We start from the raw sequence: 13,379 nt of genomic DNA on the forward strand, positions 1-13,379 counted from the left end.
AATGCAGTTTTAATAGGTACAGTATAAACTAATTTCACATGCATTAGTATAGCTTTATTGATTAATATTGCACCATAATACCAAAAGTGCCTATTACCAAAATATCAAAACTAATGAAGCACCCTTTGAGTCAATAATAGTGTGACTTTTTATGTTCTTCCTGAACGAATTATTCCCATTTTTCTATTAATTTTGCTTTTTATTTTATTACATATTTCATTTAATACGTAAAACGATTAAGCATCATGGATGTTACTACTAACGTAACAATTTTTTATAACTCTTCTTAACGAATTAATGTCATTTCGTTATTAATTTTGCTTGATAGTGCTGAAGGTGAGATGAGCTTATTTTTTTGTTAGTACTTATTACCAAAATTAATTAAGTAATTATAGCTTCAGTAATAATTTGGTGACTTTTTACGTTTCTCTTTAACGGATTAGTACCATTCCTTCATTAATATTGCTTATTTTTTTGTGAAGTAATAGCTTTCACCAAATTTAACTGAGCTTCATTGTCGTCAATAATAGCTTGGCAATTTTTTACGTTTTGCGTAAATGAATTCGAATCATTTCTTCACTAACTTGGTTTTTTGTAACTTAGTTTTATTTTAATTAGTACCTATTACCAAAATTAATTGAACATCACCGACGTCAAAAATTGAAGTCATACCTCCATTAGTTATGTTTTTTAGTGCATAGTTTATTTTTTATTTCAGCTAGTACCTATTACCAAAATTAAGCAAGCATCATAGGCATCAATAATAGTAGGTCGATTTACTACGCTTTTCTTTAATGAATTAGTATAATATCTCCATTAATTTTTCTTAGTACCTATCTTATTTTTTTATTCCAATTAAAGTCTTTTACTAAAATTAATTAAACATCATTGGTGACAATAATAGTAGGGCGATTTTTTTGAGCGACTTGTAATATTTTCCCTTTAATTTAACATAAAGACTATGTTAAAAGTAAATATAATTTAATTACTGACCAATAATTAAAATATATTGCAAATCTAAGATAAATAGGTTAGTTAATATAATATGATTATTTTATATTAAAGAACCGCCACTTTAGTTTCAAGCTTTTAATTTGGAATAATAATCAAAAATGAAAAAAACAATTTCAAAAAAGAAAGATCTTTAAATTAATAAATCTTTCCTGACACTAATAACTTCCTAAGACTAATTTTAATACTAATAAATAAAAAAACACACTGTACATGCCTAACGACAAATTGATTTTAAATTTGAATTTATTCCTTTTTTTTTTATCCTATATCGTTTTTTATCCGATTTATTATGAATTAGTTTGGTAATTAAGATTTAGAAGTTAAAATTAGTATTAGGAAATTTATCTGTACTAAAACAATAAAATTTGTATTTTATTTAAAATGTTACTGAAAACTCTTTTATTATCGTCCCGCCAAACGTTATAAAAGTTTTAAAGCAGACAATTATGAAATTTTATAAGGACATAATTAAAAATTAGAATTTTGTTGCAACAGTCGATTATAATGAAAAAAATTTTATGAAAATTGTAATACGACCAACGATTATAAATAAGTATGTTAGTACGACAAACGATTAAAAAACTTAGATGCAACAGACGATTATAAAAGCTTTTGAAACGACAGACGATTATAAAAACTAGATTTTTTTTTCTCTCGATTTTTACGAATATACTAAAAAAAAAAGAAGAAAAAAACTGAAAATTCACCCAGTTTTCAAAGTAATGAACTTCGACTCCTGCTTATCAAGTATTCCACCTCTCATCTTTATTGTTTGTTGGGAAGAACAGAGGGCGTTGGTGTCGTCATGACGTCATCGCGTTTATAAATAGCAGTCGAAACCGATGATGTCCAGAAGAAGCGATAGAGTGACCGAAGAGCATCACTAAAAAGGATAAGGAGGAGCAAGTTCAATTGGATTCATTCATTTTTAGTTTCCCGCGTGGCTTTCTAAAGAATCGCCGGGATTTTTCGCTCCATGGAGTTCCTAAGAGCGCTGCTCGCGCTCCTGATCGTTTTCGCCTCTGCGAATGCACGTGAGTAAAACTTGCAAATTATTCAGTGATTTTCTCCTTTGTTTATTGATTACCACAGTAAACAAATATTAGAAAAGTGATATTCATTTATACAGTGTTTAGAAAAGGATAAGAATTTTAATTACAGCTAATGTTTATTTAGCCTAGCTACAAAATGTAAATTCCGAATCAATACTATTTTAAATATTCTCAATCACATTTCTCCTTACATTAAAATGCTTGAGTTTGCATATTCTCAAAAGATATATTTTAAAAATCACCGTGGAAATATTTTTCTTATAGAACACTTTTTTTAATTTCACACGTTTATTTCGTAAACATATAAATGAAACAGCATTCATTATACAACTTTCTGAATTACGATTGAATTTTAATTACAATAAATAATTCTTGAACTCTGAACAGTCGTCATCAGTATCAATACTGTTTTAAATATTAATACCAAGCTTGACTCAGTTTGAAATATATTTCCCTTCGCATTTTAAAGTGCTTTTTAAAAAATATAGATTAAATTCCCTTCCATGTGTTCAAAAAACTCTTTTAAAGACTAATTAGCAAAAGTTTTTATGAATCCTTTTTTACCCTTAAAAATTTCTTTTTTCGTACACCCAATTTTTAATGCTTCTTAAGATACATATTTTTATCTCTTTATACACATATAACTCACAAATTATTCAGAGATATTCTTATTTCCTTATTGAGTACCTTGGTAACTAATATTTGAGAAGCAAAAAGAAATATATATGAATTTTAACTTCAATGAATGTTTTTTTTTTTTTTGAGTTATATGGAAATATGTTTTTAGAAATCAATACTGATTTAAATATTAATTTTAAGTCTGCAACAGCTTAAATGATACTCATCCCTTATTTTAATTGTTCTCCAACAATTTATCAAAATTCGTTTACTTGTTTAACTAAGGGAAATGTTAAAATTCAATTTATAAACTATTGTTATAGAATAAAGTTTTAGCCTTAAGAGTAATTTTTGAAACAATTATTAGCAAAGATATATCGATATACAAAAAATAAAATAAATGATCAAAACAGATGAGAATTAAAATGAAATATCTATTTCCTTTTGATTAAAATACGTGCTTAAAATCAATACTGTCGTAAAGTTTTATTCTAAGCTTGCAAAAACTTAAATCATATTTATCCCCTTACTTAATTACTCCTTTAAAATGTTAAAATCTACTTGTTTACTGTGTATTACGTTAACTATAAGAAATAATAACTTATGAACTGTAAAAAATAATTTTTGACCTCGAAACCAAAGGGTTTAGCAAATATTAGCAAAGTGTTATTTGGCAGAAGATCAGAATTTTAATTGCAATGAATTATCTTTCAATCAATAAGTACAAAGGATTAAAAAAAAGAAAACAGGATTGTTACTGTTTTATAATTACAACAGTTTTTTTTGTGTGATCTCCACAGTATTTGTTTAACTGTGAGGAGTATAATTTTTTTTTAATTTTGCAGCCTAGTTTTAAGATCGACTTTTATTTATTTAAATACAAGCTATGAAAATTAGTTCCAAGTAAAGCCTTTTATATCGATGTTTTAGTTCTTCACTTTTTAGTTCAGAACTTAGTTTGACCGTTGTAGCTGTCTAACATAGCTCTTCATCTTTTCAATTTTTCGTGTTCTATATATTTTAATGCTTAAGATACTTCATTGATAAGTTTTTTAAAACTGACTAGACCCATGAGTAAGATTCTTCAAAAATAGGAAAATGAGCAAAGAAAATTGAAACGATAAGACAAAAAAAATTTAAACGAAGAGCAAGGAATGTTTAAATGTAATAGTAAAAATAAAAAATATGTTTAATATTCCATTAACGAAAATAAATTTAACAGGTTAAAACTAGGACTATAAAAACGCTTCGGAGGAGAAACCATATGAATCGTAGGGATTTTTTGTTATCATATTTTTGTTAAAATATTTTAAAATGAGTTTTTAATATTTTAGGATATGCGATCACTTGCTTTGTTACAACCGCCAAAAAAAATTCAACTATAAAAGCGACAAAGGATTTAAAAAAGCTGTAATTTGTAAATTTTTTCCTTTAAAAAAATGTATTAATTCGTTCATTTTAAAGCATCATTTTTTAATGAGTACATCAAATTCTTTTTCAAATTACAAACTATAATAAATAAATAAGTAGTTTGTAACACAAAACGTGAGTTTCGGAATGTTGCATATATAGGTAAGATAATACAATAACTTTATCAAAAAATGACCTTTTAGAAAGAATTATAATTCAAAAGAAAGTAAGAGAAAGAAAAAGAATTTTGAGAGTTTTCCGGCTGTCGCGGTTGTAGCTAGAGATCTTCTAAGTTTTCAAATGTTAACTTAATTCCTCTGATTTAACCTTATAGTTATAAAGTTAAAATAAAGTGTAAATGAGTTTTAGTACGAATAGTGACGGCACTAAACAGAGATGAAGAGCGAAAGATGCAGCCTAAGTACATCCGTGATTTTTTTTTCTTCCTTCCCATTAAAATCTTCTTTCAAAAAAGGCGAATTGCAAGCCAAAAATTTATAAATTGGTTTTTTTTCTCATCTCTCTGCCTAACGCTGTCGTTTCTCATGCCGAAATTATCATTTCCACTCCATTTTAGTTTTTTTTTTCCTGCATGTTATGTTTGGATGAAATAAGTAAAGACTGTTACTAGAAAGCTTCGATATCCTGTCGCTGTAACTGTAAATGCTGGATAATCACTTTTAACACTATTAATGGTGTAGTAATGATACTTTACATACAAAATAACTCGTCACAATGTGCTTGCCAAAAGAACATATACTATCACTAAGTTACTTTATAATCAACCGTATACATTTTAACACGTTTTATTTTCTATTAAAACCTTTCTAATAGTGTTTTGTTAACATTAACGTGATAACACCAATTTACTATGTAATAGAAATTTAAATTTTAGTAAAGTCAATACATAGTAAATCTACTATACAAAAGCCAATACAAAGTAAATCAAATCTATATGTAAACACAGAGTTTCCATACTTATGTTATAAAACTAGAGCTGGTATAAATGGTGTCTTATTTAATGATTTATTCCTTTGTTCTATGATTAATTCTTCATTAAAAATCTTTATCTAGACAAGAGTTAGTTATAATCTGCGTTCCTAAATATCGAGCATGTTAATTTGAAAGGGAGGCATCTTGAAGAGAAAATACAATTCTAATCGATAAAGGTTTAAAAATTCATCCTGTTTTCTCCGAGTTTTGAGTTAATCGTATTTATTTCGAAGAATCAAGTAGCTTTAGTTGCGTTTAAAATATAATTAGATGAGGGAACATTGAATTTGTTCTCTCTTGTATTATTCTACCATGAGATTTTTAGAGACTTTTACTTGTTTTTTAAACAAAATATCTATTTATTCATTCAGGAATTCTGTGGTAAGTATTCGATAAATAATAGTTTTCGATGCATTAAAACACTTTTTTAAATAAAATTTCATACCTTAAATACAAAATATATTTCCAAAAAAAAAAACCACAAAAAAAACTTTGGAAGAAATGGTATTTTCTGAAAATATAAACAGATACAGTTATAAGTTTCAGTATTTTTAAAAAAAATAAATGGTAGTCATTTAAATGGGGATAATACTTTGCTCTACGTATGATTGAAACAGTTTAAGTACAGATAATGGTACAGAATCGGACATTAAATATTTTCGGTTCCTTATGCAAGAATTTTCTTCGGTAGAAGAACATATACAGAGTAGTTTAATCAGTAAGAAGAATTTGCCTCGTCAATTTCCTACTGTCATTTTGTGTCTATACACTGTGGAAAGTTCTTATTTATTGAACCGTTACTCTCTGCGCTCCCCAATTACTACAGTGTAGTAAATTCTACACAAAGGTAGAGAAATCATAGATAGTGCCCTTGGTTCAGTCTCGGATTTAAAATTACAAGGCTACTGAGTATATATAAATATTAATTTTTTAATCCTATAATCTCAGGCCATTTTTCTTAAATGCGTGAAGACCCCTTAAACGCGAGGTTTAGTTATTTTTCTATTTTAGATTCCCTTTAGACGAATACGATATAGTGAAATTAAATTGCATTATACTGAACGCTTAAAAACGCTTAGTAATAAAATCATTAATTTACTGAAGATTGGAACAAGTTAAATCTAAATATTCATACAAGAATAGTATGGTAACTAAAACAGCGGAAATAATAAAATAAAATTTAATGTAAAATATTAATAATAAAAATATTAAGATAAAAATAATAGAATGCTGAGCTATTTATCCAAGAGCTATTTAACAAGAAATGTTGATTATAAAAAGATGTAGATCGCTCATTTGAAAGATTTGACGCAATACGATGATGTGCCACACGTTCAAATTTTTCAAGGAAGCCAGCCAGTATGAAAAAAAAATAATTTATATATAATAGCAATAAATTGTTCGTTGTGGAAATTCTGAAAACTTTTAAAATAAATATCTAAAAATAATATTACGGAACATATCTTCTTTGGAAAGAAATATGGCTTGTTATTATACAGCGTGTACCGTAAATGCAGCGACTAACTTCTAAGGGAAGTATAACAGATTGTAAGGATAAAGAATTACCATGGAAACCATAACCTGAAATGTCGTTTTACGCTGCTAGGGGCGTTTTCCTAACATGGACATGTTTTTCGTGTGCCTTACAACTTGCACTTTTATTTTTCTAAAATATTTAAACTTCATGTGATTATTATATTTTATGTCTTATTTTAAAATCGTCGTTGAGCAGCTGTCTCAATTTAGAGTTTACGAGAACTAATGTTCAACTCTGTCACCATGTAATTTTGAATCCAATCCAGAAAACAAGGGAATTTCCTAGTTCAAGTATTGGGAGAAATTTACCTTTGTGAAGGAGTTTTTGATGGAACTAACCCGCATTTGCGTTACATGGAGAGGAAAACCACGAAGACCCCCATGTCTAGTGTGTCGCCAAATTATGAAATTATGATAAAACAGCTAATACTGTACCTATTTGAAAGCAGTTTTTGACAATGATTGAGAGAAAAAAAATTAAGATAATTTAGATAAATAAAAGTATCTGATATTCAAAGGCACACGATGTAACAGTTCATTATAGGAAAGTGCCCATAGTGGCATACAATAACATTCCCGGTCCTAGGAAATTTTTAATCCTTCTGATATGCCCTACTTCCCCTGTAAGTTTGTCGCAACATTTACTGCTTAGAAATGTGGTGAAAAATATAAAAATACTCTTAATTTTACAACTTTAGATAAGTGTTTACAAAGAAAGGGTAATACTATACAAAACAAGCAAAATTGAATAGATTCTTTGCTCACTGTAGAATATGCATTTTTAAGTATCAGCTGGCTTTAAAATGACCCTCATTCAAGTTACGGAAACAGAAGGAATCAACTGCGTTAAAATATTCTTTCTTATGTTGCGCAAACAAAGTGAAGTTAAAATATCTACTAAGGAAACGTCACTATATTGCCCATAGCTCTTCATTTTTATTGATGCTCATATTCGGTGGAAAATATTAAGGCAGACTAAATTTTACGCACTTTTGAAATTGTTTTCGAAGAAAGGCCACGCTACACAAAACCGACAAAAGTGGAGCCAAACATTTTCTTGTTCACTGAAGAATATGCATATTTAAGTATCAGCTACGTCAAAATGTCCCTTTTTCTGTTACGGAAACAGAAGGGGGAAAAAAAGATTTGATCAAAGAACATATCACATGCTATGAAGAGGAGAAATAACGTTAGGGCGAGCCTTGGCGAGCTTTTTGTAAACCAATCTTCGAAGACAAGCCAATCTTACGGGGAAGATATGACAAGAAAAAAAAAATCAATTGTTGTTGAGAGAGTGGTTCTCGTCTTTCTCTAGCCCTCATTTTATGTTCGAAAGACGTGGTTTCTTGGGGGGAAGAAAAAATCTCTCGATTTTCATTAAATCCGAAATGGTGTTTGGACGAAGAATTTAATAACTCAAGTCTTCAGAGCTTTTCATTTGAGAGATCTTTCATTCTTTTCTGCACCGAGCAATAAGGAATATTTGTTTCGAATAAATTTATTCCGTTAAGTCTATTAAATTACATTTGAATAGTGTGTTGTTTTTGTTAACGTTACGTAAGGGTTTAGATTTAGTTGTTTAAGTAAAGGTTTTAGTTAAAGTTTAAGTAACGGTTAGTTGTTAAGTAAAGTTTTTGTTTCTTTAGGTATAAGTAAAGGTTTGTTGTTAAGTACAGGCCTGCGAAAGGTTTAATCTTTTCTAAACTTAACGCTAATCTTTAACATTCAGTTAAGCTGAATAACTTTTTAAAGATGATGAGCCTTCTAAGACAACTTCTTTCTGCGATTCTGAAAAGTTTTATTAATTTTACCCGATAAAAGGGTTTAGAATGCTTAGATAATTATTGCAAACTATAATATCATTTGCTTTGTTTTATTACTTCATTTATAGGGTAATATTGTTTATTACGACTTTAACTCAATACGTTGTCACACATTTAGAGACGTTTCATAAATATATCATGTCAGAGGAATCATTTAAAATGTACGCATATGAGTGAAACAAAATATAAGCATATAAACTCAGAGTTTGTCACACTATAAGCATGGATATAAATGACCCTATAAGAGTAAGTCACAATATGAACTCGTTTAAAACACACCTAAAACAGTGAATCACCATATAAATAAGTACATAACGTATAAGAATGAGTTTAAACTCCAGAACAACAGTTATTAAAAAATAATTTCTAGAAATTACTTTCAGCAAAACATTATCTTTCGTGTCAACGAGCTTCATAGTTGTATTACACAAAAACTTTCCATTCGTTTGAAATGTTTCAGAGAAATTTAGTGCAAAAAGTGGACCCCTCTCTTGACGAATATTTTCCAGATAGCCATTATTCCTCATGTTACGATGGTCACGAATCGAAATCTGTCGAATCTTTATTCAAAGAAAATGTGCGTTTGTGATTGAATTGGTAACTTAAGCAATAATTGTGTCACTGTTCTTGAATGTGGTGCAAGGCTATTTTTTGAGGGTATAGTTTTTGAAAGATTTAAAAATATTGATAGAGGTTAATTTTTTGATGTTTTTAACAATTTAGTTTCATGAAGAATCAAAATGCACAATTATTATTAAAAACCTTTGATTGTTAAAAAACATTTATTAAAAAATAAATGATTTTTTTGCTCCAAATATACTTATTCCAATTTCAAAATTAACAGCTCAGTCAATGACAGTTACGCGGTGGACTGATCGTTAAGACGAGGTTCCGTTAAGACGCGGTTCCATGCATCACTGGCTGCTGTCAGTGTGCGGGTGGGTGACCACTTGTATGAGTCTGCGTAGGAACCGAGGGTGTGCGGTGTGGGTCCTCGTTAAACTGTTCTATCGTAAAGTGCGCGACTTCTCTAGCAGGTCTTCGGGCTACCGAAGCAGGGTTGCCATCCCCTCTGCAGAGTATCGAAATTGTGATGGCTTGTCTTCGGATCATCCTCAGGGATGTTTCTCAGACCATCACCCCATTGTGCAGCTCTAGTGCGACATAAATGAACTACAACAACAATTAATGACAATTGGGTACTTGCATTTCAGGAAGATAACCTATACCCAAACATGTGACCTATGACGTCAGCCCCGTCTGATCTTAATCGGTAAAATGGCGTATTAAAGTTGAGCTAAGTTTCTCCATATAAATTAGAATGTTGTTAATAATTCTGAAGTTAATAAAATACACAGCCGTATCTCACATCAAATTTGATGAAATATAACTGTTTCTCGTCAACGTAGTTAACTTAACTTAGATTTATTACTTGTTAAAGTATTTTATGGTAATCATGAAAAAAAAAATTTTTGTGTACCTGGCAACTTCGATACATAATTAATTTGTTTATGTTCTACGTTAGTGCGTTAAGTAAGAAAGATAAAATGAAAGAATTTAGAATGTGTCACTCAAGAGAATTGATACTTGACGGGCTTGGCTTACTCTAAATAGAATGTAAGGAACAGTTGCTAACGTAAATAAAAACCAAGTTTCAGCAACCCATCAGGATTTACACTACTTCACTTGCAAGTATCCCATTAATCAGTTGAACCATTAAGATCGGTACTTAGTACATAAGATTCCGATTATTACAACAAAAGTTATTTAGATTGTTGTACTTATTTTTTGCTCACTTTAAACTTTTTAGACAAGAAGATCTAGAAATTTCTTTTCTTAATTATGTTCTCCAATGCAATCGAAAACTGTTCCATTCATTTCAAACAAATAATTCATTTCGAACAAAACGAATTGTAAGCAGAGATTGAATTTCGCTTGTTTTAAATGAGTTTTTGTAACAGTCGCATGAAACAAAAATTAGTTTAAACTTGTGAAAGCCGTCTGGGTAGTTCTTTTTACGTAATTAACTCCTGAATGGAAGGCTATTAAAATTATTTTTAAAAGAAGTTAAATATGATATTACGAAGAGACTTTGTTACTCGCTGTTAAACATCGGAATAATTCGTTGTAGTAATATTCCTTGATTAAATATTGTTCCATCGAAACCTATTTGTAGTTTGAGTCATTTTCTAAAAACTTATTAGAATCATAAGCCGAATAGTTTTTTTTTTTTTCAATGTTCTCCTTCAAACCAATGTTGTGAAGTAGAATTATCATAATACTCGTATCTTATGGGTAAATAAACTTTCAACAAAAACATATTACTAGCTCTATCCAAGATAAAGTAAAAGTTTATTGAATTTAGAAGCAGTTTTCTTGATTTGAAATTTAAAGGGATAACGAAAAAATGAAAGCTGGTAAACAATAAAAGTGAAATAGGATTTCTTGATTGAAAGCTTTAGATAATTGAAAATATAATAAAAACCCATGTTATATGGCATTTTAGTTAATTTGAGAAAATCTATTTTAATGTACATGATGATGTTGCTTATTAAGTATCTTGCTCTTGAAAACTGTTTTGTTTAAGGAGTTTGAGCGAAATATATTAATGCTCTAAAGGAACTGATTATTTAATTATTTATTAAAGATTTAAAGGAACTGATTTAAAGGAACTGATTTGATTATTTATTAAAGAAACTGATTTTTTAAACTTTGATATTTTTGTCAGATCTTTGCTTACAGTTTCCTTAATAAAATTATTTTTCAAAATATCTTAAATGCTATAAAAAAACGATAAATGATATGATAGTAAACGACAGCTGAAATTATCAGACGATAATTTATAGCAGTTTAATTTTTATAAAAAAAGGTCCTCTAAAAACAACAGCTTAAATTCTCAAAAGGTAATTTAAGAAAAAAAGCAAAAAAATAGTTTTATTGTTTTTTTCCATCAAATACTCAATTTTTTAAAAAAAAATAACAAAATAGCAACTTAAAACAATGAAAAATAACTTAGCTTCACCTGTTCGGTAGTTTATCAAAAAAATTATTTATAGCAATTTTAGAAAACAAAACAAAACATTTTATCGTTATAAGGAAAATAACAAATAATAACCAAATTATAGTTTGTCGCAGTTTTACAAAGGAACTACAAAATAATTTTAAGAAAACTTTAAAATAAGGCAAATAATCGACGAAATAATTTTTATTGAGAAAATTAATGTGTTTTTTTTTTTAGATATTATCGTTTGGTAAGATAATGAGCCGATAAAGGCCACATTCAAACATAAATTACTCAGCGAACAATTTTTTTAGAGGAAAAAAAAAGTGGAAATATAAGTTATTTTAAGAAAACTCCTAAAGAATTTAAATTGGTTTAAGTGATTAAAGACTAACATTCCATTCTTAACATGATCTTAAATGCGAAGAGAAAACTATCCTCCTTAGAAATGACAAAATCGTTTGAAGTAGGCGAAGGCATGGAACGATTGGCAATTTGTTCTTCGATCCTTGTGACTGGATCCCGAAAGAATACCCTCTCTGTTAATTATGACAGATGGGATTGCCCTATCAGATTTATCCTTTCTTTACTCTTCTGCTAATCTATTTAGTATTTGCGAATTACACTAAACTTCTTTAGTTAGAAAATGTGGTTTTCTATTAAGCATTATTTTTGATCCAGAAAAGTTTAGTTAATATTAATAAGAGCAGTAAAATCATAAGTAATTGTAGTGGTAGTAGTAATGTTAGAAAAATGTAGCAGTAATTATAGTAGTAGCTGGTAATATTAGTAATAATTGTAGTGGTAGTAATTAGTTATTGTAGTAGTAGTGGTAGTAATTGTAGAAGTAGTATCCGTAATTGTAGTTGTTGTAATAGTAATATTGTTAATAGTCGTAATTGTAGCAGTATTATTAGAAATAGTAGTAATCATTGTAATAGTAATAATGCAGTCCTGGTCAAATTATAAGACGCACTGTTATAATTTATAAACACTTTTTATTAATCAAACTCTCTTTTTCATCATCACCAGTACTGGCTCAATAGATCGTTGTGGACCCTGGATTTGGGTTTTAAAAGTTCTTTCCAATACCCCATTATTTTAGTAATTGACCCTTCGTAAGACAAAATCTTGGGCCTGTCCATCTGTTTCTATATCTTTCTCTTGCTCTTCCTCAGAGAAGATTAGGATTAAAAACCACCTGTGGTATTTGTTCCGCGTTCATTCTGAGAAAATACCCTGCACTTCTTATTACATTCAATTTAACAGATTCAATAATGTTCTTAACCTTTAACGATTTTACGCAGTGCAATATTGTATCTTTATCGCCAGGTTCTACAGACTATGAACTAAATTGATTTTTTTTCTAGACTTACAGTGCATCAGTTTTTTTTGTAATTAAATATGCCAGAGTAAAGATATGATAATTGCTATTTTAACCTTCCACAGAAAATCTAGTATTTTGACACTCAATTTAAATGTTCTTAAACGTATTCTTCCCTTGCATGTTTTGTTTTTATTAATCATGAGGGCATTATGGACATTATACTTTAGTTACAGATTCCAAAAGAATAAAAAACACTAATGGAAGCTTTTAATAAGAAAATACAATACAAATTGTTTTAAAGCGTTTTAACAATGTTGCAAAAACAGTATTTCGCTAGTTGATATCTCGCTAACATCAGAGAATTTTTCGGTAAATATTTGTTGTGTTGCTTGTCTACAATATGGAAACGGTTTTTTAAGTTTGTTGTTAGGGTTTTCTCCTTGCGTTGAGTTTATTATTTCAGTTTTTTGCTTTTCACACTGCTTTAGGGTTTTGTAAAAACTTTTTAAGACATGAATCTGTTCTTCAATGCGAAATTCTCTTTTATAAGGTATAAAGCAAACCTGTTTAACACTAAACATACCAATACTTAATATATATCTATT

General features: G+C 28.9%; 1 protein-coding gene across 1 annotated transcript in view; it reads left to right on the forward strand.

Moving 5' to 3' along the window:
* Positions 1-1,863: 1,863 nt before the first annotated feature.
* Positions 1,864-13,379, forward strand: part of LOC107438039 (uncharacterized) — a 171,776-nt gene continuing 160,260 nt past the window's right edge. Inside the window, exon 1 of the mRNA XM_071181888.1 lies at positions 1,864-2,048. Within this exon, the coding sequence (XP_071037989.1) occupies positions 1,991-2,048 (58 nt within the window). The 5' untranslated portion in view covers positions 1,864-1,990. The remainder of the gene's footprint in view (positions 2,049-13,379) is intronic.

Source organism: Parasteatoda tepidariorum, chromosome 6 (genome assembly GCF_043381705.1).
Source record: "Parasteatoda tepidariorum isolate YZ-2023 chromosome 6, CAS_Ptep_4.0, whole genome shotgun sequence".
Lineage (NCBI taxonomy): Eukaryota > Metazoa > Arthropoda > Arachnida > Araneae > Theridiidae > Parasteatoda > Parasteatoda tepidariorum.